At 47.4% G+C, this 27,666-nt stretch overlaps 1 protein-coding gene across 3 annotated transcripts in view; it reads left to right on the top strand.

Moving 5' to 3' along the window:
• PRICKLE2 (prickle planar cell polarity protein 2) overlaps nucleotides 1-27,666 on the top strand; it is a 331,761-nt gene that overhangs the window by 279,301 nt on the left and 24,794 nt on the right. For all 3 annotated transcript variants that reach the window (XM_059937699.1, XM_059937696.1, XM_059937697.1), the window contains exons 6-7: nucleotides 2,755-2,941; nucleotides 7,862-8,734. In XM_059937699.1, the coding sequence (XP_059793682.1) occupies nucleotides 2,755-2,941; nucleotides 7,862-8,734 (1,060 nt within the window). The remainder of the gene's footprint in view (nucleotides 1-2,754; nucleotides 2,942-7,861; nucleotides 8,735-27,666) is intronic.

Raw genomic sequence — 27,666 nt, 5'->3', positions numbered from 1 at the left:
AAATCTTGGGTTTCCTGAGATTCGATGGGACAGATTGGTTTGAGAAGACAAGAAAATGGGTAACATGATTTGATTCTCCCACAATTTACAAAAGGTCTGATGAGGATTCAGGGGGCCGATGGCTACTCCGTCTGGATACCTCTGCCCCACACTCTAAGAGGTACTTGAATTTGCTTTTCCAAGTCAGAAAGCAGTCCGGACACAAGGTTCATACCTGGTGTTTTCTCCCAGCAGAAGCACACCTAGGTGTGATCTGGGAGCTGAAAGATAGAAAACCTGGTTTAGCTTAAAAGTTGGGGGCAGAAAGGAGATTGTTCTAAACCTGACCGATTTTATGGGACAAATTAGGGGAAAGATCTTGGACAGGGGGTTTCTTCCTGCATAAAGTAGGTTTTTGGTTCTTTCTGACCCTATAACCAGCAATGTGGGACCCTGAAAATAACACTCCTCTTTTTCATCCAGAGTCCACTATTACCATGGGTATGTCTTCCTTAAAAGCTGCCGATCAGAGACTCACTCTTCTAGGAGGAAGTCAATTGGCCTTATCTAACCTGGATTCTAATGCTACTAGTGATATTCAAAAGAGACCCTCTGGGCAGGTAGTTGGTCCAGTTCTAGTGATTCTGGGCAGTCCCTTTACCTGTCTGCCTCAGTTTCCACATCTGGAAATGGATGCTCATGATACTTAATATTATCTAATGGCAAATAGAATAGGATGATTAAAGTGTTTTGAAATTTTTGCTTATTGAGGTCTTATTCATACAGCATAAGATTTACCCTTTTAACGTGTACAATTCAGTGGTTTTTAATATATTCACAGAGTTGGACAACCATCACTACTGCCTAATTCCAGATCATTTTCATCATCGAAAAAGAAACACCAGATGCATTAGCAGTCACTCCCCTTTTCCCCTCCCTCCAGCCCCTGGCAACCACTAATCTAGTCTCTGTCCCCATGAATTTACATATCCCGGACATTTCATATAAGTGGATTAATGCAGCATATGACCTTTTGTGTCTGGCTTTGTTCACTTAACACAGTGTTTTTGCGGTTAACCCGAGTTCTAGCATGTATCAATACTTTGCTTTTCATGCCTGAATAATAACCAGTTGTGTGTATATATCACATTTTGTCTAGCCATTTATTAATTGATAGACATTTACATTGTTTTCACTTTTTGACTATTATGCACAATGCTGCTATGAATATTGATATACAGGTTTTTGTGTGGACATATATTTTCTGTTCTCTCGAGTATATACCTAGGAGTGGAATTGATGGGTCATATGGTAGTTCTATGTTTAACTTTTTGAGGGAATCTAAACTGTTGTCAAGAGGAGCTACACCATTTTACATTCCCACTATCAATGAATGAAGATTCCAGTTTCTCACATTCTCCTCAATTCTTGTCTGTCTTTTTCATTATGGTCACCTTAGTTGGTATGAAGTGACATCATGTGGTGGTTTTGATTGGCTTTTCCTTAATGGCTTATAACGTTGAGCATTTTTTTAAATGTATTTATTGGCTATTTGCATATCTTCTTTTTGGGAGAAATGTCTAGTCAAATCTTTTGCCTATTTTTTCACTTGGGTGATTTTTCTTTTTCTTGTGGCTTTGTAAGGGTTGTTTATATATTCTGGATACTAGTCCCTTATCAGATATGTGAATTGCAAGTATTTTCTCCCATTCTGTAGTTATATTTTCACTTTCTTGATGATGTCCTTTGAAGCATGAAAGTTTTTTATTTCAGTGAAATCCAACTTCTATTTTTTCTTTTGTTGTCTATGCTTTTAGTAGTCATAGATAGCTAAGAAACCATTGCCTAATTGCCTGATCCAAGTTCATGAAAATTTACACCTCTGTTTTCTTCTAAACATTTTATAGTTTTTTTCCTCTTACATTTAGGTCTTTGATCCCTTTTGAGTTAATTTTTATATGTGGTGTGAGGTAGGGGTTCAAATTCATCCTTTTGCATGTGGCTATTCAGTGGTCCTAGACAGATTTGTTGAAGAGACTATTCTTTCTTCCATCGAATGTCCTTGTCACCCTTGTCAGTAATCAATTGGCCATAAATGCTTGAGCTTATTTCTGCCTTGATTACTGTAGTCTGCAGTAAGCTCTTAAATCTGTGCGTTGAAATTGTAAAAAACTCTGTCTCAGGGGTCAAAACACAAATGCTTCTGAGAGCTAGACAGTTATCGTAAATGAAGGTGACTCATTTTAAGGTAACAGTGAGTGGTGAAAAAAAATGACAAGCTACAAAACTCATCACTCATCTGAAAGCAGCAACCCCTCTTATTGTTGCCATGCAAGAATGTGTAGCACACATTGCCAAACATTGTATTTTCAAAAGAGAAACCAGGATTCCAGGTGTTTATGTGACATTTCTCATTTTAAAAAAATATTGTATATAAGCCAGATTAACTCGCTATGGCCAAAGTGCCCATGAGCTGTCAGTTTTTAGTCCTGCTTTATATTCTTTAGGGTAGAATGTTCTTTGTCTTTATACAGTGTGGTTAAAGTAATCACCGGCCAGGCCAGAAACTGTGTAATTGTGCTTTAGGCAAATCCACACGTGGGAACTGATATAGATAGAGAAAAAACATATACATATAGATTTTCTGTTTAATAATTGGTGGACAGGACCTATTTTCCTACCCTTCCAGTTTGGGGCCCTCATAGCTTTCCTCCTTTCAAGTACGTTCTCATGGCTGGCTCTTATCCACTGACCGTTTGGCTTCTCTATCTCCAGATCATCTTTGCAGACGAATGCACAGAAGCTGAGGGGCGACACTGGCACATGAAACACTTCTGCTGCTTCGAATGCGAGACAGTGCTGGGCGGCCAGCGCTACATCATGAAGGAGGGAAGGCCCTACTGCTGCCACTGCTTCGAGTCCTTGTATGCAGAATACTGCGACACCTGTGCCCAGCACATAGGTGAGGCAACTCTTGGTGCTCAGCTTGGTCCTACTCTGACTGGATCTGCTTTGTGTCTGGTATAGTTAGAATCCCTTTGGTCGCAAGTGATAGAAACCCAACTGATACTACCTTAAGTGACAAAGGAAATTTCTTGGCTCACAGTACCAGAAAAGCCAAGAAGGAAGTTGGTTTCAGGTAAGGATGGTTCAAGGATTCAAAGTCTGGTTCTTTTTTTCCCCCTCTGTGTCTCAGCTCAGCTTGCTTTCTCTTGGCATCATTTGGAAGCAAGCTGCCTTCGCAAGGTGGCCAAGATGACCCCCCAGCTATATTTAGTCTTAGCACTGGTATTCTCTAAAAGGATGGGATCGTGTCTTTTCCAATATCCAAGTCAGGTCCTCCAAATAGGAATGCCGTAGCCCCTCATTTGGTCATCTGTTCCACCCTGGAAAGAAAAGAATAGGGAGTTCCCATTGGTCTGCCTGAATCATAGACCCACCCCCCAAGGTATACAGTCCCGCTACCAAAGGGAGGAGGAGAGGTCTCAGAGGAAAATATGAGGGGAAAATATAAACAGATGTCTTCCACAGCCTCCTCGGAAAACCTCGGGGGTCAGCAGAGGGAGGAAACAAAGCAGTCCTCTTGGTAGGAAGAGATAGTCAAGGAAACCAAATGGTTTCTGGCATGCATGTCTTTGAAAAAAATCAGCAAAAGCTGACCCAGCCAAAACCAAAGTGAGAGAACCTCAAATAGCTCGGAAGCTATCAACTCCCCAAAGAAGTGGCAGATCTGAGATGGTGAAAATCATTTTCCCTTTTCAAGTAACTGATTTGTTCAGCCCTTCAACGCTCTTCCCGATCATGCTGCATCTGTAGCTTCTTATTCAGCTTTCCTGTTCTGGCACCTTGAGAACGAGCTGCCGTTTAAAAAGAAGATAAAAAGTTGGCAGCGGGTGAATGTCTTTGAGACCAGCAGCCTGATCTCCCTGTGGCTTGTGCAATTCCAAGAAATCTGCTGGGAGGCTGCCAGCTTCTTACCTGTAGTTGGGAGATACGGAGATCATCAGTTTGAGAGCCTGTTGTGCCCCGCTTGGAGGCATCTGCTGTGTGCTTAGTGGTCCCTTGTCGTTGAGTCCACCCCGTGGCCTCAGGCCCACTTCTGCGGAGCCCTTCTGCGCTGGAGTCCCTGCCAGGCCCAGGGTGGAGCCTTGCTGTGCCGACCTCGGTCCAGCAGCGTTCCCTTCTGGGGGCTGGGGTGTTGCGAAAATGCCCTTTCCCCAACCCCTAAAAACCTCCCCCTCTCACAGCCTGATGCATTTCTCACAGGGTCAGAGAGGTTAAACAGACACACTTCCCTTTATTCTAAGCGCTAGGAAATGAGCTTGATTTGGACAGGTGGTGGGGCAGGTGAGGAAGGGCGAGGGGTGGGACTCGATCAGGGGAAATGGTGTGAGGTGCTGACCCAGCACTGCTCACTGTGGCTTCTGGGTCTGCAGCGAGGTGCCTGCTCAGCTGAGAGCGGCTGGGTACACAGACAGCTTGCCTGTGGCAACCATACCCCCTGCTTGTTAGTATTTCTATTTCTTCTTCTGTCCCTGTCCATTGAGGCTTAAAAGCCTCTCCAGAAACTGCCACTTAGGATTTTTGCTCGGTAGCTTGGACGAGAGAAAATATGTCACCGCAGCATGTACACCTCAGAAGTTCCCTCTGTTTTCTTCTGTTTCTGTCTTCTTGTTAGCTTTGATTGGCATTCCCTTCTCCTTCCCTCTGAAAGCCATAAAAAGGCATCAATGCTTTATCAGAAAAGGGGACCACTGTGGCCTGCAGTATTAATCACTGCTGTGGTTAAAATGCTGTCCCTGATTTTCCTTTTCCTAAATCCACTTTTCTGTACAGCATACTTTTCTTGCAACAGAGAAAGGGTATGCTCTGTATACCACACGTACCGCAGTGTCCGGGTGCTTTGCTCTGACCATATTATCCAAATGTTCCCTATTTATACAGCCACTCAGTGCGGACCCTACAGCAGGAAGCCGTTGCCAGGGCAACGGTACTTTTGCCTGCTCACAGCAGAGTAAACAGTCCTATAAACATACCGAGGCTGTAGCAGCAGTAGACACATACGCCCTCAGAGAAGTACTTAAAGGGCTTAGGGAGGGAATAAAAAAGGAACGCTTAGATGTGGAATGGCCGAGCCCTTTTCCAGACGTTTAGAGTTCAGGAGCAGTTCAGAGCACCATCTGACATCCTTGATGTTTATCAGGGACCACGTTTCACTGCCTGCTGGGCCGCTTTGGAATATGCCTCCCCCTCCGCTCTCCCGCCCGCGGCCCGGCCTCCTGTGAGGCCCCCATCCCCAGAACTAGGCCCCCGCTGCCGCATCTGAGTATGTTTCCTCGCAGAAGCACAGAGAGGCAGCTGGTGGAGGAGCAGCCCGGAGGAACTGGACTTGCTGCACGCCTCTGACAGGCAGTGGGTAAGGCTGCAGCTCCTTGGGATGCTGGGCTGAGTTGGAGCTCACAGTGAGGACCCAGGGCAGCTGGGATGTCAGCGGAAGCTCTCTGGAGGAGAGGGAACAGGGGAGAGGGGAGGGAGGACCAAGCCAGCCTCAGAGCTCTTTCTTGGACGGCATCCAGGTAGCGGCCCTCAGAGCAGAGAGGGAGACAGGCATTGAGCCCTAATAAAAACTCAAGAAGAGGGCTGGGAAGAGGTAGCAGAGCACTCACTGCATCTTAACTCAGTTAGTTCTCAAGCAACCCTGTGAAGTAAGTACTATTATTATCCCTGTTGTGGAGAAGACTCAGGCACAGAGACATGAAGACACTTGCCTAGGGTCACACAGCCCAACAGCGGCCCAGCCAAGATTGGAACCAAGCTGACGGGCTTCAGCCTGTTTACAACCAGCTGGCATGGCATGGAGCTGCGATTTGAACCTGCGTTTGTCTGAGTCCTGATGCCTCACTCTTTAACTGCCAGGGAGTTCGGCCTGCCTGTGCTGCCTGCCCCTGCTTCCCCCGGCAGCCTGACGGAGGAGGGAATGTTTTTGGAGCCCCAGCTTTGGGCCTGCTGTCTCTAGCCCCTCCCCTGCCAGTTCTCACTCCTCCTGGGAATGCGGTGCTGAAAGGGAGTCGATTCAGTGTCCCTCTGATCTTGGAGTGACCCTTGTGGTTGCTCCTGTCCTGCTAAAAAATCCCCTCTTGGTCCCTAGGGCCTGACTCCTGAATAAACAGAGACCCCTTAGTTTCAGGGAGGAGCTCCTAGGAGGAGAATTTACCTTATGCTTCTCTCTCCCTGGGCTCCAGGGACATAAAGGGAAGTGAGGGGTACACAGGGACGGCCCGGAGAGGCTGCTGTGCCATTTGCCTTTTGTTCTTGCCCTTCTCCTCTCCCCTGCTTCTTGTTCACAGCCTCTCCAGACAGTTATCTAGAGGTTACTCTTGGAAAGTTCAGACTCAGGACTCTCAGCCACCAAAGGTGAAAGTTCACATTGGTACTGCCTTTCGGGAGAGACGTTGATCGCTAGACGTCAGGGTTCTTGCAGAGGTCCCTTCCCATCCCACAGTCATGCTGGGTCTGCATTTTCAGCAGGCTCTCCCTACGGGAGGTTGGGAGGCGGGACCCACAGCTCCCGGCTCCCATTCTGCCCGTTTAGCAACTGCTGTCAAAAGAGAGTCTCCCCGTGTCGCTCTCTTAGCAACAGTCCCAGGTGACTCTCCCTTTGGCCTGGCGCAGGTCACGTGCCCACCCTTGAACTAGTAACTGGGCTGGGAGATATGGTGTTTTTACTGGCCAGTGCTGGTCCAGGCGTGGCTTTAGCCACACCCAAAGCTCGTGGCCCAAGGGTGGCAGGGAGATGGTATCCCACAGGGAAGTTAAGTCCTGTAACCAGAGGAGGGCAGAAGAGACTCTGAGACACAAGAGGGACTATGGGAGGTTCCCAGAAGCAGGTGTAACAATATTATGTAAACGAGGCACAGCCCGGGCACGGGGCAGAAGTTACGCAAAGGATATGCATGCTTATGGTGAGGTGATGTCTTTGACAGACTACATCCAGGTTTTTCCTTACCATGAGCTGAAGTCCACGTTTTTCCTTTCCACTAAACTGCTAAAGTAATTACCCTTTGGAATGCCAGACACTGGTGATGGAATTCAATTCATTCATCCATTCCACACATGAAGAGCCCCTATGATGTACCAGGCCATGTTCCTGGAGATACCCCAGAAACTTCATCGTACAACTTCACGTTTAGTAATTAACACATGCACATATGTAGTGGCTCAATGTCAAGCAGTATTCATACTGTGAAGAAAATACAGCAGGTAAGGGTGGAGAGTGGTGGAGGGTAGCTTTTAGGGTGAACAGGAAGACTTCTCCATGGAGCTGCTATTTGAGCAGACCCCTAAGTAGACTGAAAGAGGTGATCATCGAGGTCATGGTTAGGAACAAGACTTCCTGGGTATAGACCTCATCTATGATTCCTAGCTTCCTTACATTAGGCAAGTTATTTAACCTTCTCTGCCTCTGTTTTCTCCTCTGAAAAATGGACGTAATATTAGAAACCTACCTCATACAGTTGAGAGGTTAAGTGAGTTTACATATACGCAAAAGCATTTAAAGCAGTGCTTCTCATACCCTAGTATCATTATTGCTGTTTATCTGGAGGAATGTGCCCCAGACAGAAGGATTCATGGACAGGCCATTTGGATTTAGTTTCTCTGCCCTCAGAGCAAATGAGTTAAGAAGGACCTGACTGGGTAGAACAAGGGGGCTGTCATAATAGGACATGACTACTATTTACACGGGGGCCTGATTGTTGATTTATTGACATTTTATTCTGTTGTATCTGGAAGCCTGAGCCAAACCAGGGTGCTGTGTGTTTTACGTCGTAACGTAATACCCTGAGCAGCTCGTCAGCCTCTTCCATGTCTCTTCTTTCCCCAGGAATCGACCAAGGTCAAATGACCTACGACGGCCAACACTGGCATGCCACTGAGACCTGTTTCTGCTGTGCTCACTGCAAGAAGTCCCTCCTGGGGCGGCCATTCCTCCCCAAGCAAGGCCAGATCTTCTGCTCACGGGCCTGCAGTGCCGGGGAGGACCCCAATGGCTCTGACTCTTCTGATTCAGCCTTCCAGAACGCCCGGGCCAAGGAGTCCCGGCGCAGCGCCAAAATTGGCAAGAACAAGGGCAAGACAGAAGAGCCCATGCTGAACCAGCACAGCCAGCTGCAGGTGAGTTCCAACCGGCTGTCGGCTGACGTGGACCCCCTGTCGCTGCAGATGGACCTGCTCAGCCTGTCCAGCCAGACACCCAGCCTCAACCGGGACCCCATCTGGAGGAGCCGGGACGAGCCGTACCATTACGGGAACAAGATGGAGCAGAGCCAGTCTCAGAGCCCCTTGCAGCTCCTCAGCCAGTGCAACATCAGAACTTCCTACAGTCCAGGAGGGCAAGGGGCCGGGGCCCAGCCCGACATGTGGGCCAAGCACTTCAGCAACCCCAAAAGGAGCTCGTCGCTGGCCATGAAGGGGCACGGTGGCAGCTTCATCAAGGAATGCCGAGAAGACTACTACCCGGGGAGGCTGAGGTCCCAGGAGAGCTACAGTGACATGTCCAGCCAGAGCTTCAGCGAAACCCGAGGCAGCGTCCAAGTCCCCAAATATGAGGAGGAGGAGGAGGAGGAAGGGGGCATGTCCACTCAGCAGTGTCGGACCCGTCATCCGATCAGTTCACTGAAGTATACCGAGGACATGACGCCCACAGAGCAGACCCCGCGGGGCTCCATGGAATCGCTGGCCCTGTCTAACACAACAGGTAAGTTCTGTTTACCTGGAACACGGCGAGCGGACTCTCGGGGTGACCTGATGCCAGTCCTCAAGATTTTCGCGTTGTGCCCGCCACGTGCTCTCATCCGCCAGGTCGTTGAGGCAGGTGAACCCAAGTGTCGATGGCTTCTGTCTTTGACTGGATTCCCTTTAAGCAGAGCCTGAGGCAGGGATTAGGGTGCCTGTGATGTGTTGAGGACATGCTCCCAAGGAAGGGGAGTGAGGGAAACAGGGTAGGGCGGGGAGAGGAGCCATGTGAAGAACGATGTCTGGGCTGGAGTCTAGCTTCAGCCTGAGCCCACAGGGGGCTCTGGAGGATGAGTTGTACCATACGGTTGGTTCCTTCTTGGGACAAAGGGGCTGACGTTTTGCATCACCGTGTCAGTCATTGGCCCTGGGCTGCTGGAGAGTGACCTGGAGATAAGGATGTGGACGTGGGCATGGGGGCAAGACAGCTCCCGTCAGCCAAAGGCAACATTGAGGAGAAGGGGTGGCTGTGAGCTGGAGGGGGTACTCATGAAACGGGGTGCTGCCTGGGACATCAAAGCATCCATGACAGCTTCCTTGGCTGTTCTGAACCCCAGTATCTCATTAGGTAGCTGATTTTAATGTGTAGATAAAGATGAAAGAAATGGGGATGGACAAGGAGAAGGCAGGCAGGCTGAGAAGGACAGAAGTGTTGGGAGAGACAGACAAACAGACACTCCATTGACTGTTCTGGCCAACCAAATTTTCCAGCTCTTTTCCGTACATGTGAAGACCATGTCAGTGTCCTCTAAGATGGCACTACTCAGAGTGTAATCTGAGGATCAGGGCTGTCCGCAGTGCACCCCGAGATACGTACTGAAGTTGACAGTGTTTAGAAACTCTTAGAGCAGTCTGACATTGCTGTGACATCCAAGTTCACATCCAGTGGGCTCGTCTTATGGGTCCAGGTGCAGACCGCTCAGGGTGTTGCAGACCCACGGGCGAGTTGTCTGTGGCAAGTGCTGGGTATCAGTCCTGCTCAGGTGGGTCACATATCAGGCTGCCACAATGGACTGAAAATTAAAAAACTGGTCCTTCACTACAGATAGCTTGGGAAATGCTGCTCTAAGATGCACTAAGTGTCTCTGCCCCTTGTTGCCAGGACACCGAGGAGGGAGATGCACTTCTATCCCTTACAGTAGAGATTCCCAGAGTCTAATGTGTCTGTCTGAGTGGAGATTGTGACAACCTGATGCACATCAGCCCTGGATGGAGGGACGGCCACCACTCAGCTCCAGCTGGTGGTTGCCATTTGCAGGGATGTTTATTTATTCAACTAAGAGTGATAGAGCTCTTGCCACGTGCCAAACATTGTTCCAAGCACTTGATAAATATTCACTCACTTAATTAAATCATCACAACCCTTTGAAAGGTACTCTTAAAATTCTCACTTCAGAGTTGAAGAAACTGAGGCACAGAGAGGTTGAAGGACTTGCCGTAAGTCACCCAGCTTTTAAACAGGGATTTGAACTTCTGCATGTGACCCCAGAGCAGTGCTCTTAATCACACCAGGGTACCAACCTAACCTGAACCCCATGCTGTCAAATCTTCCAGTTTTTCTAAAGAACTTAAAAATGTGGATTTTTTTAAAATGTGAAACCTATTGGAACTCTCTGCTGGACAAGCAAAACGTGTCTCTGAGTTGTAGGATATCTATGCGGTGCGTTTTTAACTTTCATCCCCCTCTGATGCTTTCACAGCTGGGTTCTCTTTTGTCCTGGAGGACAGATAGCAGATATCCTTACCCCCATGTTTCAGATGACAAAAATGAGGCCTTGGTGACTAAGCACTTTGCCTACTGTCATAGAAGTGAGCACTTAGTGCAGAGTGACGACCACCTGGCTTCCAGCCCAGTTTGTGCTATTCTCGGAAGATTTATACGCTATAATTATTTAAGAGGCCAGGAGATAAATGTGTAGCTCAGACTCTGAAGCAGAGTTTCTCAAAGCTAGACCACCTGCCTGAGAATCATTGGCTGCTTGATTGAAACATGCACTCCAGGGCCTCCTCCCCAGGCCCGGTGTATCAGACCCAATAGAGGTGGGGTCCAGGAACCTGCATTTTTACCAGCTCCCTGCTGGTGCTGGTGCGACCACTGTCTGAGAGCAGTTGTTCCTGGGTTTGTTCTGATTTTATTGTCCTCACGCTGTAACTTAGGAGGAGATCTAGGGCTTGGAGAATGTTGGAAAGGCTACACGGGTACGTTTGAAGAACACGCAGTCTCCGATCCTAAGGAAGAGGCCGGGTTGTTTATCCTTGAGATTTTCTACAGATCCTTGGGCAAAGCAACAAATGCCCCTCTGTCACTGAGATTTTTGGAAAGCAGCCCTAAAGCATGTCTGATAGAGCTGAGAAAAATTGCTCAGATCAGCACTGTCTGATAACGGTAGCCACAAGCCACATGTGACTATTGAAATTTGAGTTAATTGAAATGAAAGAAAATGAAAATTTTTAGGCCCTCAGCTGCACGAGCCACATTTCAAGTGGTCACTAGCCATGAACTGAATTTTAAATTTCTTTTCATTTTAATCCATTTCACTTTCAATAGCCACGTGTAGCTAAGCTAGAGGCTACCCTATGGACAGCACAGATGAAGGAAGTGAGCTGTTAGGACGGGCACAGTTTCAACCCCATTATTAGTCTCTTCGGAAGTTCTCTCATGAGCTCTGGTTTTTCAAATTCTAACCTAACGGTTTGGAGTACCAATTCTGGAGTTACTCTCCCTAGGTTCACATCCAGCCCTCATCATGTAGGAGCTGTGTGGCCTTGAACAAGTTGCTTAAATTCCGTAAGGTTCAGTGTCCTCATCTATGGAATCTGGTGAATGATAGTACTTCCTTTGTAGGGTTTTTGTAGAAGGAAATGATAATACACTTAAACTCGTGAATATAATCTTTGACACATATGACTCTCTCTAATGGATACCTGCTACTTTTTATTATTATTATTTCTCTCTCATCCCAAACATACTGGTGCATGGTTTTGGCCTCTAGGAATGTTTTGGATTCTGGTACCTCCCAGCATCCAGCAGCTGTGCAGGTTCGCATTTTTAGGTTTGAAGCTGCTCCCGTGGGTCCTCTTTTTCCTAACCAGCCTGACAAGAGCATGAGAAATGGGACTAAAGAAAGCCATTTTGTGCCCCTGTGTTTCCGTGGATCTGTCAGACGCATCAGTGTGGAAGGGAGATAGTAGCTAATATTCGTAGCAGTGCTTCATTGTTCATCACTGGAGCACACCCTAAATAGCCTTTCACATCCTATGCCGGACACACATCACCAAGGACGTGGTGTTGACTAGGCTTGGTAATCGGTCCTTTTGCTGCTGACCCTCACTTGTTGCACTCAAATTTTGCTAGAAAATTCAGTAGTCTTTTGAGAAGGCAGTGTTCTGAACTATCTGTGTATCTTCAAACCCTAGAATCCCAGTCTGTGAGTGGAGGTACGTGTCACAGAAGTCTTAGTCAAAACACCTTGATTCTGCAGCGAAAGCTAGATTTCAGAATAATGGATTTTTTTCCTCTTTTATGGCCAGTAACTTGTTATTAACTAAGTCTGCAGTGTGTAATCTGGCACGAAACATGATCTTTTCTGTGGGCAGCATTTTTCCTTAGAACAGATCCTAGAAAAACAGGTAGCCCCAGTGGCTGGCCAGCCTCAGATCTGTCCTTTGACACCTCCGGTTTGGTTTAGAAGTGGGAGTGTACTGTCCCTCCCTCCTCCTTGGCAAACACAGTCCATCCATTCTGTTCACACAGAGTGCATCAGGCGGGCACGGTCACCGTTTGCATCCCCACCACGTGGAGTCTTGCAGAAGCTCTTTAACCCTGCCATTGCCTAAACATGCCTCTGAAGCCGCTTGCAACCTGGGTGATCATAGTATTAGAAATAGGAATAACAAAATCAACAACAACTAACATTGCCAGGGGTTTATCATGTACTAGGTACAGTTCTAAGCAATTTGCAGGAACTAACTCACAACATCCCTGCGAGGTAGATACAGTTATTTCCATTTTACAGGTGACTTAAGTGAGACACAGAGAGGCTAAGTAGCCCAAGGCCACACAGCTTGGAACTGGAGGAGCAGGATTCAAATTTGGGCATCCTAGCTCCAGAGCCTGTGCCCTTGGCAGAAGTGGATGATGGTGATGTTGATGGTCAGTGGTGATGATCATAATAGACCACTGACTATGATGTGACATGGTAAAGACTTCATCTACAACAACTCTTCAAATCTTCATGACAGTTCTGTGAGATAAGTCTGATGATTATACCCATTTTACAGTTGAGTACACTAAAGTTCATAGATGTCATGACCTCCCTACAGTCACCACTGTTGGCCAGGACCTGAACCCGGGTGTGATAGTCTGCAAAGTCCTTGCTCTTAACCTCTCTGATCTGCATCCTCACAGGAAAGGTCGTCTTCACAGTCAGGAGATTGGCACAGCAACTCTTCGCTGAAGGGACAAGGATTCCTTTCCCTGTTGCAGCCAGTTTGTTGATATGTCTGTGAGGCTCGGGCAAGGCTAGAGGGAAGCTCTCAAATGAGAGCTGAACAGCAGAGGCAAAGGTGGCTGTCCGAGGTGACGTGCCTGGGTCAGATGCAGGAAAGACAAAGGAGACCAGTGCAGACCATCTGGAGGTTGGCATCTGGGCAGGAGGCACTGATGGGGAGGAGACCGCGGCTGTAGTGCAGGTTGGGGTCTGGGTTCCAGTCACACTGGGGCAGGTGAATAGAGCTGGCATTGAGACTGGTTGCCTCAGGCAGAGGCCACAGCAGAGGACAGCTGGAGACTGTCAGCTGGTCCCCAAAAAAGGGCCCTGTGGACAGCAGTGAGGCTGCGAATAGGGCTATTTCTTGAGGCTCAACCAGATTCTATAAGGAGTGGTTGGGTCAGAGAGAACTGGGACCTGTAGGAAGGAACTGCAGATGTGGATGGGAGTGAGGGAAAGGGAAATGTGGTTTCTCTTCATTCATTCATTCATTCAGCCTGCAAATGTGACCTGAGTGCCTACCTCTGTGAGTTACAGCAGAATGAAGGAGAGCATGGGCTCTAGACCAGTTGGCCAGTTGGAAATTGGACTTTGTGGTTCAATACCTATGTTACCCTGTAGGCAGAACTGGCTTATCTCTTCTGTGCTGCACCGTCCTCATCTTTTTTTTTTTTTTTTGGCCGCGCTGCGCAGCTCGCGGGATCGCAGTTCCCCAACCGGCGATTGAACCCCAGGCCACAGCAGTGAAAGTGCCAAATCCTAAGCACTAGACCACCAGGGAACTCCCTCACTGTCCTCATCTTTTTTTTTTTTTTTTTTTTTTGGCTGTGTTGGGTCTTCGTTTCTATGCGAGGGCTTTCTCCAGTTGCGGCAAGCGGGGGCCACCCTTCATCGCGGTGCGCGGGCCTCTCACCGTCGCGGCCTCTCCCGTTGCGGAACACAGGCTCCAGACGCGCAGGCTCAGTAGTTGTGGCTCACGGGCTTAGTCGCTCCGCGGCATGTGGGATCTTCCCAGACCAGGGCTCGAACCCGTGTCCCCTGCGTTGGCAGGCAGATTCCCAACCACTGCGCCACCAGGGAAGCCCTGTCCTCATCTTTAAAATGGAATGCCAACAGTGCCTTGTAGAGTTGTTGTGGGAATTAAATGAGTTAATTCCTACAAAGAATTTAGGACAATGCCTGACACCCTCTAAGTTACTGTTAGAGATTATTCTTAGTAGGTGCCATGGCCTGTTCAAGGTGCCGGGATGCAGTGCCGAGCTAAAGTGGACATGGGCCTTCCCCTCCTGCACATCACAGTCTAATGGTGTTTAATACATAGTAGCCATCTAATTGTACCATATAAATTTGCGTCAGTGGTAAATGTGGGGCTAGGAGGGTATACAACGAGGGCTATAGCTAAGTTAGGGTGGTCAGAGAGGGCATCCGGAAAAAGTGATGCTTAAGGGGTAAAGGGGAAGGAGCATCCCGGGTAGCAGGAACAGCATGTGCAGCGGTCCTGTGGTAGGAGTGTATGGCAAGTATAAAGAGCTGAAAGAAGGCCCTGTGGCTGGGTGAAGCACAGAGAGTAGTAAGGCTGGCAAAGAAGGCACAGGGGGATGGTGCAGAACCATTTCAGATATTTTAAGGGTTTGGGCCTTTCCACTAAGGACAATGGAAAGCCCTTCAAGTTTCAGGCCAACAGAGAGGGGAAGGGACATGAGCAGATTTGCATTTTGAAAAGATGACTCCGGCTGCTGTGTGGGGAATTGACTGGAGGAGGGCAAGTGCTGATACAGTGAGACCCATTAGGAGGCCATCCAGGACCGTGCAGCCAGGAGAGGAGGTGAAGGTGGCAGCCCCCAAGGTGTAGACAGAGCAAAGACTGAAATAAGAGGATGCAAGTGATGGTGACCTAGGAGAGGACATTGGCAGAGCTTTCAGTGCCCTGGGGGAACGGTCTCAGGAGACAGAAGAGGATCGATTTGAAAACATAAAAATGGATCAAAGTTTGCCTACTCTGTGATTTTTGACCCAGGCCAGCATCAGCAGAAAGTACACATGTCACTGGACTGGATATGCAGACACACAGTAGGAGCAGAGAGGCTTCCTGCTGTCGTTGATCAGTGTTGCACTGTTGTGGCATGTCCATGCCCTTATTATTTTTTTTAATTGAAGTATAGTTGATTTACGATATTATATTAGTTCAGGTGTACAACATAGTGATTCAGTATTTTTCTAAATGATGCTCCATTTAAAGTTATTATACAGAATAATGGCTGTATTTCTCTGTGCTGTACTACACACCCTTTTTGCTTACCTGCCTTATATATAGTATATGACCACGCCTTTAACATGCATCACCTACCTACCTTGACAAGGGAAGCTTGGTTGCATAATACCGGGGCGTATTGATTGCTAGGGGGTAATGGGGTAATTTTTCAGCATTTCTGGCCAACAGGCAAAGGAGGAGAAAACATCAGTGTGAGGCTCTGAAGTAACAACTGGAACAGCCCACTTTACCAAGAATGTCTGCAATGTTTTTAAATCCTTGTAATGCGAAACATTTTTATATTTAATTTGAGGCAGGAACGTTTCTCCCGTTCTTCTGCATAACTTAGATATCCATCCTCTAACCCGATTTCTCTATTAAAATTGTTGGGTAAAACCTCCTAACCAGCTGGCACCCATTACTTGAGGGCTTCGCCTCAGACGTGCTCATAAATCACACGGCCCAGATCTTCCTGATCATTTCCTCCCCTGGGGAAGATGTGCAGCCCGGTCTGAAATTACAGATTTGAAAACCTAGAACTCACCTTGAATTCTGTCAGTTGGCCCCAGAGCCAGCCCAGGATCTACTTGGGAAATGCATAGGGATTGTCTTTGTTCACTGGAATTAGAGAACTCTTCTGTTTGCAAGCATCAGAATCCCAACTCAAAAGGGTGTAAAGAATAAGGTTTTGTTTTTAATCAAGTAACTACAAAGTTCCCAGATTTTTGTTCCAGGTACAGCTGGATCCATGTGCACAAATGATGTCATCAGGACTCAGCCTCTTTCCTCTCTCAGTTCTTGTTTCCTCCACACTGGCTTTATTCTCAGGCAGCTCTTCCCAGGGGCAGCAAGCAGAGCTCTCAGGAGCTCTAGGCTAACGTCCATTAACATCAGGTCAAGGGGAATGGGAACTGATCTGTTTTAATAGTGTCACTGAAAGTCCCAGAATTGAGTCCCATTTGCCTAACTTGGGCCACCCTCGGGGGGGGGGGGGGTGGAATGAATGCTCTTTGGCCAAGCCCAAGTCACATGTCTATCCCAGGAACTAGGCAATGGGGTCAAGGTCATCAGAGCTGTAGGGATTGAGAATGGAGATGGGGAGCTTCTCCAAGGGAAATCAAAGTAGCCTTTTCAAAGGAAGAGGGATTGTGCTGCAAGAAGGTAAAAGCCACAGGTGTCTACTTCTGGACCACAAGTATCCCACCCATCTGGGGCTGGCCACACCCCACCCCCACCCCTTGATCTGGTTCCTTCCTCCAAAAGCGCCACCATTTAAACTTGACATCAAATGTCCATTACGTATGTCAGCCGTGTTTTTCTGGAGACACAGCTCTGCTCTTTGGGGCATGTCCCTGTGGTGACTTTAATGTGGAGGTTCCAGATGGTTTGAGGGACGGGTTGGATGGTACCCTCTCGCTCCGTGCTGAGGATGTGATTCAGGAATGCTCTCTGACTGGTCTCATGGAGTGACTGCGTCTGTGCTTCTCGAGGAAGCCATGCCCTCTTGTTGGCATTTCTGAGCTCTGAACCAGGCTCACAGACCAGGGACCAGATGAAAACCAGCAGAGTGAATGTCATAGGCAGTCTTTTTGTTCCCTAGTTCTTTCTGAGTCAGTGTTTTGGTGTGTGGGGAAACAGAGGACATTGTCAGAGCCAGGGGAGACAGATGGGGAACAGTGGACAGACGGGACGGAGCCCAGCCCACGGTGGCTGGTGCACCCCTGCTCCCTGTCGTGGTCTCGCTGACATTTTCTGGGTCCAGAGAAACTTTTCCAGCGTCCTGGTTGGTTTTTTTTTAATAAATTTATTTGTTTATTTATTTATGGCTGCATTGGGTCTTCATTGCTGCCTGCGGGCTTTCTCTAGTTGCGGCGAGCGGGGGCTACTCTTCGTTGTGGTGTGCAGGCTTCTCATTGTGGTGCCTTCTCTTGTTGTGGAGCACGGGCTCTGGGCACGTGGGCTTCAGTAGTTGTGGCACACGGGCTCAGTAGTTGTGGCTCGCGGGCTCTAGAGCGCAGGCTCAGTAGTTGTGGCACACGGGGCTTAGTTGCTCTGCAGCATGTGGGATCTTCCCGGACCGGGGCTCGAACCTGTGTCCCCTGCTTTGGCAGGCGGATTCTTAACCACTGTGCCACCAGGGAAGTCCCCAGTGTCCTGGTTTTTAATAACCATTCAGGAGGCTTATTTATAACGTCCTTGGGCGTGAGCAGTCAGCTATGCCGAGAGTAAGGAACCGTGGTTGCTGACAGGAGAGAAAAGATGGCTGATTTTATTCATTTTATTACTGAAAATGCAACGCTGGAAAAATGGGTCTAGGGTGGAGGCCAGGGGGTGATGGGCTTTTCAGACTGGTACAGGATTTTACAGAGTGGATTTTTAAAGAATGAGCATACATTACTCTTGGAACCTTTGAATTTGGGAATCTCACCTGGGCAATGAGCTAGCTCTTGTCCACTTGAAAAATGGCTTTGAAATGCAGATCTTTAGGATTTATTTTTTTAAATATTGACAGGAAAATGTAAAAGAGAAAAATTGAGAAAAATGATAGAAATAGGGAAAAAATATCCCAATGCCTACCACTTGACTAGTGCTAATATTTTGGTGAATTTTCCAGTTTTTCCCTGTATACTGGTATATCATTTTCTTCTGAGTTGTAGGGATACTGAATATTTTGTGTCCTGAATTTCTTCATTTGCATTCTATTATCAGCTTATGTTCAGAGCTTTTGTAAACCATCATTTTTGATGACTGCATTAATATTCAGTAGAATGACTGTTGCTACGTCTCTGGAATTGGACACTTAGGCAGTTTCCAAACTGATTTTTATTCAAATCTTGATTTCCTTTGATTTCCATCAACAAAACGTACTTTTTTGACCTTCCCTTTTCTTTTCTTTTTTTTTTTTTTTTAATTTTTATTTATTTATTTATTTATTTATGGCTGTGTTGGGTCCTCGTTTCTGTGCGAGGGCCTTCTCCAGTTGTGGCAAGTGGGAGCCACTCTTCATCGCGGTGCGCGGGCTTCTCACTATCGCGGCCTCTCCCGCTGCGGAGCACAGGCTCCAGACGCACAGGCTCAGTAGTTGTGGCTCACGGGCGCAGCCGCTCCGCGGCATGTGGGATCCTCCCAGACCAGGGCTCGAACCCGTGTCCCCTGCATTGGCAGGCAGATTCTCAACCACTGCGCCACCAGGGAAGCCCCGACCTTCCCTTTTCTTATCAACATAAACCTAAATATTTTGGCTCAGTGGCTCACCAGATGCTTGACCTTCTCAGCTTGGCCACTTGGGAAAGCATTTTAGCATCTCCTCCACAGAGTTTTCTGGTGGCAGCATGAGGTCTATCAGCAATACTGTGCCGACCATCACCTGTCTTAACCCTCTTCAACCCATACATGAAGTGTGTCCCAGAGCACTGGAAAATTAAGGTGATTGAAACCCCACTTGCTAGTATGAGCCATAGGGAGCCAGCTTTTAGGAATGTATTTCTCCATGTAAAGTCAACCATCCACTCCATCAATTAGAGCCATCCAGGGACCACCTACATTATATTCCTTTGGGATGCTTGCCAATAACGCAAATTCTTGGGCCCCACCGCAGACTCACAAACAGAATCTCTCAGGGCTCAACCCTGGACTCAGGGTTTTCTAACACGTGCTCCTGGAGGACTCTCAGGCCCACTAAGTTTGAGGAAGGACCACTGAGCTAGAGATACCCAGATTCCTCACCTCATCACCTGAGTGATCAACCGTACTTACCATCTCGTCTATGGCTGGAACGTTCATCTATCCTACAGTGCCCTTTTGCATCTCCTCTTAGCCCTGAGTCCAGCCTCCTGTGTAAACAAAAGAAAAAGTAGATCATGCTTGTTCTGAAAAGCTCTGAAGATGTCCCTGATAACAAATCGTTCTTGGTACAGTAAGTAGCATTCTAATGAGTTAAGAGCACATGATCTGAAACATATGGGTGGGATATTCCTTAATTACATGGTATGGATTAAATAGGAAAGAAGTTAGTACTTGCCAAGTGGTTTTGTTATTTTCACTGGATACAGCAGAAAAAGTGGACAATAAAACACTCTTCAAATAGGGCCAGCTTCAGTTCTAAATCAATGTGAAAATGAAAAGGCCGTGAAACCAAAGTTTCATAAGAATAACTTTCACCAGCCCTCCAGTTTTTTACCAGCATCATCTTGAGAGCACCCAGGTAGCTGTCTGTGTGCGTGTATGTGTGTGTGTGTATTTTTTCTGAGCTCTGTTCTGCTAGGCGGCTCCTCCAGCCTGCCCTTCCCAAATCAAAACCAGACCCTGACATGTTTCTGCAAGGCAGCTGTCACAAATCAGGCTGAGCAAACAGGCGGGGCACCGTCTAGAAGATAAAGTCTCTGTGTCCCAACACAAAATTACTAAGAAAAAACCTAGTGTTTTCTTTGGTACAAAAACTTTTAACAGCTTAAAAACGTCATGCTGAATTACCCATCCACTTAGCTAAAGATTTAGGGCATATTTCCTCCTTTTTTTTTTTTTTTTCCCTCTGTTCTGGAAAATCATGTTTCTCAACTCTCAGCTACCCAGGGTTTTGGCGTTCCAGTTTGCAGACCATCCAGCCCCCATCTTCTCCTTTCTCTGTTTTGTTCCCCATGTACAAGGAGTGGAGGCAAAAACGAGCTCATTTTGCTCCTTGCACAGAGGAGTAGAAACTGTCCTTCTGTGCATTTCCATTCTCTGGACCTTTCCTTGGAGCAGATCCTTGACTCTCAGCTGTGCCGGGTCTGAGGGATGCTTGTTTCTTGGGCTCAACCGTCCTGCCCAGTCACGTCTGCGTCCCTGAGAGTGTTCAGTCCAAGGACACCTGTGGGGACGTACTTTCGATTCTGACATTGTGAGAGCATCCACAGCAAGGATTCTATAACTTCCCAGCAGCAAGCAGTCTGGACCTCGCCAGGGTTTCTCATCCCGGCTGGAGCACACTTCCGATGGCCGCCTTTCGAAACGGAGTTGCTGATTTAAAAGGGCAGAAAAGTCCGTTCCAGGCTTTACATGTGTCTTTTCCTTGGGAGCAGATTGAGCTCAGAGCTGAAAGGGCAGTGAGAGGAGGAGAGAACAGCCTAGAATAACTCGTCCTTTTTATTTCTTTCGGTACTGGGTCCTGGGTGAAAAGATGAGGGGGAAATTCCCTTTGCCTGAGATGCACATTCAGGTACAGACACTGCCCCAGGGTGAGCGTGATGGTCCGAATGAGTGACTCTCAGTAGGGGCGGGTGGAGGCGGGGAGGGTGGGGATTTTGCCACCCCGGGGACATTTGGCAGTGTTTGGAGACATTTTGGGTTGTCACAGCTTGGGGTGCAGGGGGTGCCCCTGGCTTCTAGTGGGTAGAGGTCCGGGAAGGCACTGCGAAACATCTTCCACTGCATAGAACAGCGCCTTCCCTCCCGGCACAGAATTATCCTGCCTCATGAGCCAGTGGTGCCCAAGTTGAGAAAGCCTGGTTTAGACACAGGGAATTCGATTAGAAAGCATCAGCCCCCATCAAAGCCACTGAGAACCACATCTGAGGAGGTCGCGATGTCACATGAAGGGGTGGGTCTGCCTGGCCTGGCATTTCAGAAGCCCTCTCTGCAGCTGAAAGAACCCTTTTCTGCTTCTTGGTCTGACCCCAGCCACAGCGCACAGTGAGTCTTACGGTTCAAGGATCAAACCAGCCTGGTTGAAATCCCATCACCACTCTAGCTGCGTGACCTCGGACAAGTGGCTTAAATCTCTCAGTCCCTCAAATTTCTGCCACACGGGGCTGTCATGGAACAGGAGGTAATATGCAGAAAGCACTTAACTGCATGCCCGGCACTTGGCAAACTCAATATTTGAGGGTTATTATTACTCTTATTATTAGGTGCCCCAGCGCACTGACCTCCTGTCTCTTTCCTTTTAATTCTGTCTCAGCCCGTTGCTCATTTGCCAGGGAGAAGGGGGATTGAATGGAACTCAGGCATCATTATCATAGACAGAGATGGAAGGAGAGGGCCAGGATCAATAGAGGAGCCTGAGGTCTGGCGGTTCTGTAGATGTCACAGACCCAGACCATGCTGACGCCCACAGCTGGGGAGCTTTATGGCTTGGATTTTCAGGAATGTTTGCAACTGGAAAGATGAGCCCCTTTCTCCCTGAGTCTCAATTTCCCACCTTGTCTGAGCTGAAAGAGGCTACCAGAATCTGTGGCCTAATTATGCCCGCGTAACACCTATTAGCGCTAACATAACACCTATTAGCACTGAGGGAGCCCGGCCTCCCCATGTAAGGAAGCCAGGATGTCACCTCCCAGACCACAGCCTCTCCTCTGCTGATCCCCTCCCTCCAGTGTCAATTAACTTCTCAGACAATTCCCATTCGCCACAGCTTAGAGGAGTTAATTTGTTCTTGGAATCTGTGGATGAGAAACAGGCCCAGTTCTGGGCCATGAGCTAAGAAGACAGTGGGGGGGTGTCCAACAATGGAAATTTTCCACTGAGATCATTATCAGTCTCAGAGACAGGCCTGGCTGTTATCTGCAGATCTGTTTCAAGTTCAGGCCCCTCGGCAGGGAGAGGAATTCCAGCCTGGCCTGAGGTGCTCATAAAGGTCTCCCGAAAGCAACCCAGATCTCACCATTTTTTTTTTTTTGAATTGAAGTACAGTTGATTTACAGTGTTGTGTTCATTTCTGCTGTACAGCAGAGTGATTCAGTTATACATATATATATATTCTTTTTCATATTCTTTTCCATTGTGGTTTATCACAGGATATTAAATATGGTTCCCAGATCTCACCGTTCTTGAGTCAACCGTGGATGAGTGGGCTTTCTGTCACCTGAGCATTGTCCTTTGTGGCTCTTCCTGCTCAGGATGAGGGCAGTCCGGGAAGCAGATAGCTTCCTCTGTCTTCTTCTGCCCTCTGAAGCTGTTTATTTTGGGGACTTTGTAGTCAGGGCGTGTGGGTGGCACACCTTTATCTGGCAATATTGGATGGAACACAGCAGATTGGAGGACATTTTTATTCTAGCTCTTCTCTGAGCCCCAGGACTGCTGCAAAAGGAGAATTGTAAGCATTCTTAGTGGGTTTTCAGAAGTGCCATCCCCCCTTCCCCCGTCATCCAGCAGCTGAACCCAAAGCCCTCCTGGGAGCATTGAGATGTAAATATCATTCACTTGCAACCCAGCCCCTAATATTGTGAACCGCAGTGGCAAAAACTGCATAAGATGCCCCATCATCCTTTATGGTATCCCCCCAAAATACATCTCTAAGGTGCTGGGTTTCTAGAGTTGCCGTTTTATTTATTTATTTATTTATTTATTTATTTAATTTATTTTTTTTAGAGTTGCCATTTAAAAGGGAGCCACGCTCGTGTGTCTCCCTCACCCACTCACAATCCCAACAATCCTGTTTCATCTATCTTCTATACCAGAGTTTGATACAAGATTTTTTTTTTTTTTTGAAACAAAAAGAATGGGGAAGAGAAAGGCATTTAAAACATCTTGGTTCTGAGTTGTTTTATATTCATTTATTCAACAAATATTTATTGGGCGTCTACCACGTGCCAGACACTCTGCTCATTGCCACGTATACGTTGGTGAATAAGTCACACCCAATCCCTGTGTGCATCAGAGCCCCAGCAGGAACCAGATGGCACAGGAAAGGGTAATTAAAGGAAGCCTAATGAAGGAGGCCACTGGGTAGTAACTGAGGCCTTAGGCAGAGAACCTCAGCCAACCTGCAGCCTGGGGGAGGGAGCCAGGCCATAAACACCCTGACCTCTCTCACTTTCTGCCCTCTGATTTCCTCCTGGGAGTCAACCCTAACCAGAAGCCCAAGGGTAAGAGAGCCAGCCATTGGTGCAGCTTTCTGGGAGAACAGGGTGGAGATGGTTATAACTGTAGCAGGGGATATACAAGCACACAGTAAGGACAGATTATGGTATGTGATATGAAAAACATGAGCAAGGTCAAGACATGAGAGAGTATTGGGGATTAACAACATTAAAAGGATGGTCAAGGAAGCTGTCTGAAGTGATGTTTAAGCTAAGAATTAGATAAGGACTTGACTTGCAAAGGAAGGGAGGAGGAGAGGAAGAAGATTAAAGGCTTAAGGAATAGCATATGCAAAGGCCCTGAGGCAAGAGAGAACTTTACAGTTCTAATAGTAACTGAAAACAGGCCAGTGTGCTAAGAGTGTAGTTGTCAAGGGGGAGAGCTATACATAGAGCTGTGAAGCACTCACGTTTTATTGCTGACTCAGATTCAGCCTCCTGGCATCCCTCTGAGGACACTGTCCTGGTCCCTTTTTAGTGGGGTGTCTTAAAGTAGAAAAAGGTGACTTGCAGAGTAGGTTGGGAAAGCAAAGGCAAGAGTACACAGAAACACTAGGTCAGAAATATCATGTGTGTTGGGGAGTGTGGGGGGAGAACTTATTTGAAAACAAAAATGTTTTTTGGAAAAAAAAATCTGTGAATTCTTTCTGTTGATCTTTGTGTTGCTATAGCTTTTTTTTTTTTTCCTTTCAGTGCTGATTTCTGGTTGGTCGTCTCCTGTATTTCATATACATGGTACACTTGAATTTCACCCCAGGTATCCTAGCTTATTTAGCCAAGCCACTAATACATAAATCTGATTAAAGCAAAGCCTTTCCTTAAGTAAACAGTAAGCCCTGAAAACATATGGCTAAACATATGATTCACAAATCTCCTTCCTTTTTTTTATTGCACAATTTAGCCAGTTTGGGCCATAGCAAACAGACTCCAGGGCTCTTGGGACAGATCCATTGGTCCTCAAGAAGAAAGGTAGATGTTTCCTGGGTGGCTCTTGCCATAGTTACAGAAGGCTTTCACCCAGCCTTCAAGGATCTGAATCCTTCCACCTTTCCTCAAAATTCCTTCCTAAAGTGAAGGTCCAAGAGTTCAACAAGATTTTACATTGTTGGGGGGAAATCATCATGTGACATTGTCCTTGTAGAATCTCAGCACTGTGGTAAGACAAGAGATGAGACCAAGTGGGTTCACAGTTTAGGACAAATTCAGTGACTGGTGACCAAGGCTCATCCTCACAAATCTCAAGAGCCATCACATGTGTGAGGTCCTTGGCGGCCATTAGCGTGGTTCTTGTTAACAAGGAAAAGGGAGCCAATATCTCATGGGAATTCCTACCTCAAACTCAAAAGGTATAAAGTGAATACTTAACACTTATTCTAAAGAGAATGGTCACCGTGTCTTCTCCATCTCTTTTAAGAGAGAGTTTAGTTGGGCACCTATTGGAAAGATGTAAGGTAGTGTCAACAAAAAAGTAATCAGCGATCTAAGAAAGAAATGGAAAATTTTATCTGAGCCAAGTTGAGGATTATAACCTGGGCACAGCCTCTCAGAAAGCTCCAAGAACTGTTGTACCCATCAGAGGTCAAAGCACAGTTATTACAAGTTTTTGAGACAGAGGGCTGTACATTTAATGACATATTATTGACAGTTTGCACAATCCAGATCTGTAAGTACAAAGCGGTGGGCCATCATGACTCCTTACAATATTAAGAAGGAATGCTACCTTTTAAGGAGCTGTCTTGGTGGTAGGAGAACGATGCTCTGTATGGTTGGGGAGGTATTTTGGCCAGTGGGGGAGGTGTGGTCGATGCCTAATGCAGATACACGATGCACCGTGGAGGGGAGAGGAGGCCAACTAGCAGAGAAAAATTTTTTATGTTCAGATTTTTCTTGTCTGGCCATAAAATATGAATTTTATTTCACAGTAGACACGAAACTCCTCGGACACTGGTTCTCAATCTTCACCACACAGGAAATCATCTGGGGAATATAAAAGAATACAGATGCCTGGCCCCACCACAAGATGTCAATTTAACTGGTCTGGGGTTTGCCCTGGGCGAGGGGATGTTTTAAGACTCCCTGTAATTCTATCAGGCAGACAAGCTTGAGAAGCAGTGTATTAAGGCAAATCCAAATTTTTCAGCAGGTGCGTATATTTCCAGCTTCTGGGATGATTTATGGGTGGTTCTGCTTCTAGCGCCCCCGTCTGGTCTGTTTTCTCTCTGTCTGTGAAGTAGCGCACATCCTAAGGGAGAGCGCGCTCATTTCTGAGCGTACAGAATGCTCTCTGGTAACATCTTTGCTCTGCCAAATCCAACCCAAAAGCATCTAGAAATTGCCATCAGGTGATGGTCTCAAGGGTCAGATAGGCCCCTATTGAGTTCTCAGCTTGGACTGTTAACAGTTCTGTAACCTTGGACAAATTACCTAAACTCTTTGAGTCTGAATTTCCTCACCTATAACAACCCTTTCAGAGGATTAAATGAAAAAGCCCTTAGTACACTTCCTAGATCATAGTAAACACTCAAAAACGTTTGTGGTTTTCATCAGCAGAGATGTGAAAGATTCCCAGGACTTGGGCATTTTGACTCTGTAATAGCTAAGGACTGACCTGGGAAAGCCAAGTGAACCCCGATAAACAACAACAACAATTCTAGCTATGATCCCGGTCTTGGAGATGAGGAAGCTAAAGATCAGAGAGTTCAAGGTCACATTGCCAGTGACTAGATGAGTGGGGATTAGAGCAGGTTTCCCAGGCTATACTTTTCACCACCATTTCATATATTTCTCTCCATAAAACAAAAGCTCTAGAAAGAAGAGGGGACTCATGGTGACTGACATCAGCCCTTAATCTTGGCTGAGAAAAGGGAGTTGACCCAAAGCTCAGGTTTTTCTCTGATGGGAAGGGTTCTCCAGAGAGACATCAGCCAGTGGGCAGGGTCCCCCGATTGCCACAGGCACCTCGAAAAATCATCTTCCTTGCCCTTTCATCGTTTGCTTCCCTTCCTCACAGCTGTCTAGCCCATATGCTACCTGACCGCAGCCAGGGCGCCAGCCCAGGCTCAGCCCAAACAACCTCGGCAGCTGCTGTTGCAAGATCAGGGTGACCAGCTGCGCCCGGTGGGTCCCCCCTCTTCTTCCTGCTCACTGCTTCTCTTTGCTGTGGTAGAACCACAGTCCTCTGCAGCTTGCTTTCAGTAGCAATGGTTCAGACCAGTGTATCTCATGTTTTGTTTTAAATGAGGCATGCCGTCTTTTTAACAAAAGTAATGTGAGACTTTTACCCCCCACCTCACCCCGGTTTCTGATTCTTTGCACTCCTTCTCTCTCATTCAGAGACTATCCTCTGTACATCCCCAAGGCAACCAAGATCTACTGTCATAAATAGAGCTAACATCTGGGAAGCCTTTTAAGTGGGACACTATGTTAACTACTCATTTAGACGTTTCTTGGTTAATCTTTGTGATAACGCTGTGAAGCGTACGTGTCGTGTCATCTCTATGTCACAGATAAGGAATCCAAGACTCGAACGTGTGGAGTCACGTGTTCAGGACCATAAGGCAGCAAGAGGCTTGAACCAGGGTCCCGACACTTGCGTCCTGTACTTTGAACCATAATCCCATGGTTCTCGGTGGGGACATTTGTCAGTGTCTGGACCCGTTTTGAGTTGTCAGAGGAGAGGGTGGGATTGCTGCTAAACATGCCACAGGGCACAGCCTCACCCCCGCAGGAGAGAATCCCCTGACCCCCAGTGTCAGAAGCGCCAAAGTTGAGAATCTCTGCCGTAGCCCTGAACTGCTAAGCTACCTCTCCTTAGTTTGTCCTATGAAAATAATGGTTAATCTGGTGTTAGAATATTGAATATGCTTTTTAAAGCGCCCATGCCCCTCCCTCACCCTCTAACTCTCCCCTGGTTGGGGAAAGCACAGCCCCTCCGCTCCCCACCTTGATAATCCCCAGGTCTGACTTTGTCAAAATCACTTCACCATGTTAGCAGCAGAGGTTTGCATCTGTCTTCCTAAGTGTCTTTTCGCCTGTGGAGGAGTTCGTCTATGTGCCGGACCAGCTTCAGGAACTCAGTGGCTCCAGACGTGGAGAGAGCAGGTGGGTGGTCTCAGACCACGCCAGCCCTTCCTGCTCCCCTTTCTCCTGTGTCTCCTCATCCTCTTCCACCACCAACACCTCTCTTCTTTGTTGAGGTTCCACTTCCAATTGGTGTCTGCGGCCCTCATTCTGAGTCTGATTGGGAGACCCCAAAGCACGAAACGGGACCGAGAGAGAGAAAGCAGGTCAGGATTCCAGGTTTGCAGTGTCTGGT

The sequence above is a fragment of the Balaenoptera ricei genome, chromosome 11, assembly GCF_028023285.1.
Source record: "Balaenoptera ricei isolate mBalRic1 chromosome 11, mBalRic1.hap2, whole genome shotgun sequence".
NCBI lineage: Eukaryota > Metazoa > Chordata > Mammalia > Artiodactyla > Balaenopteridae > Balaenoptera > Balaenoptera ricei.
This window is presented reverse-complemented; position numbering and strand designations above follow the sequence as displayed.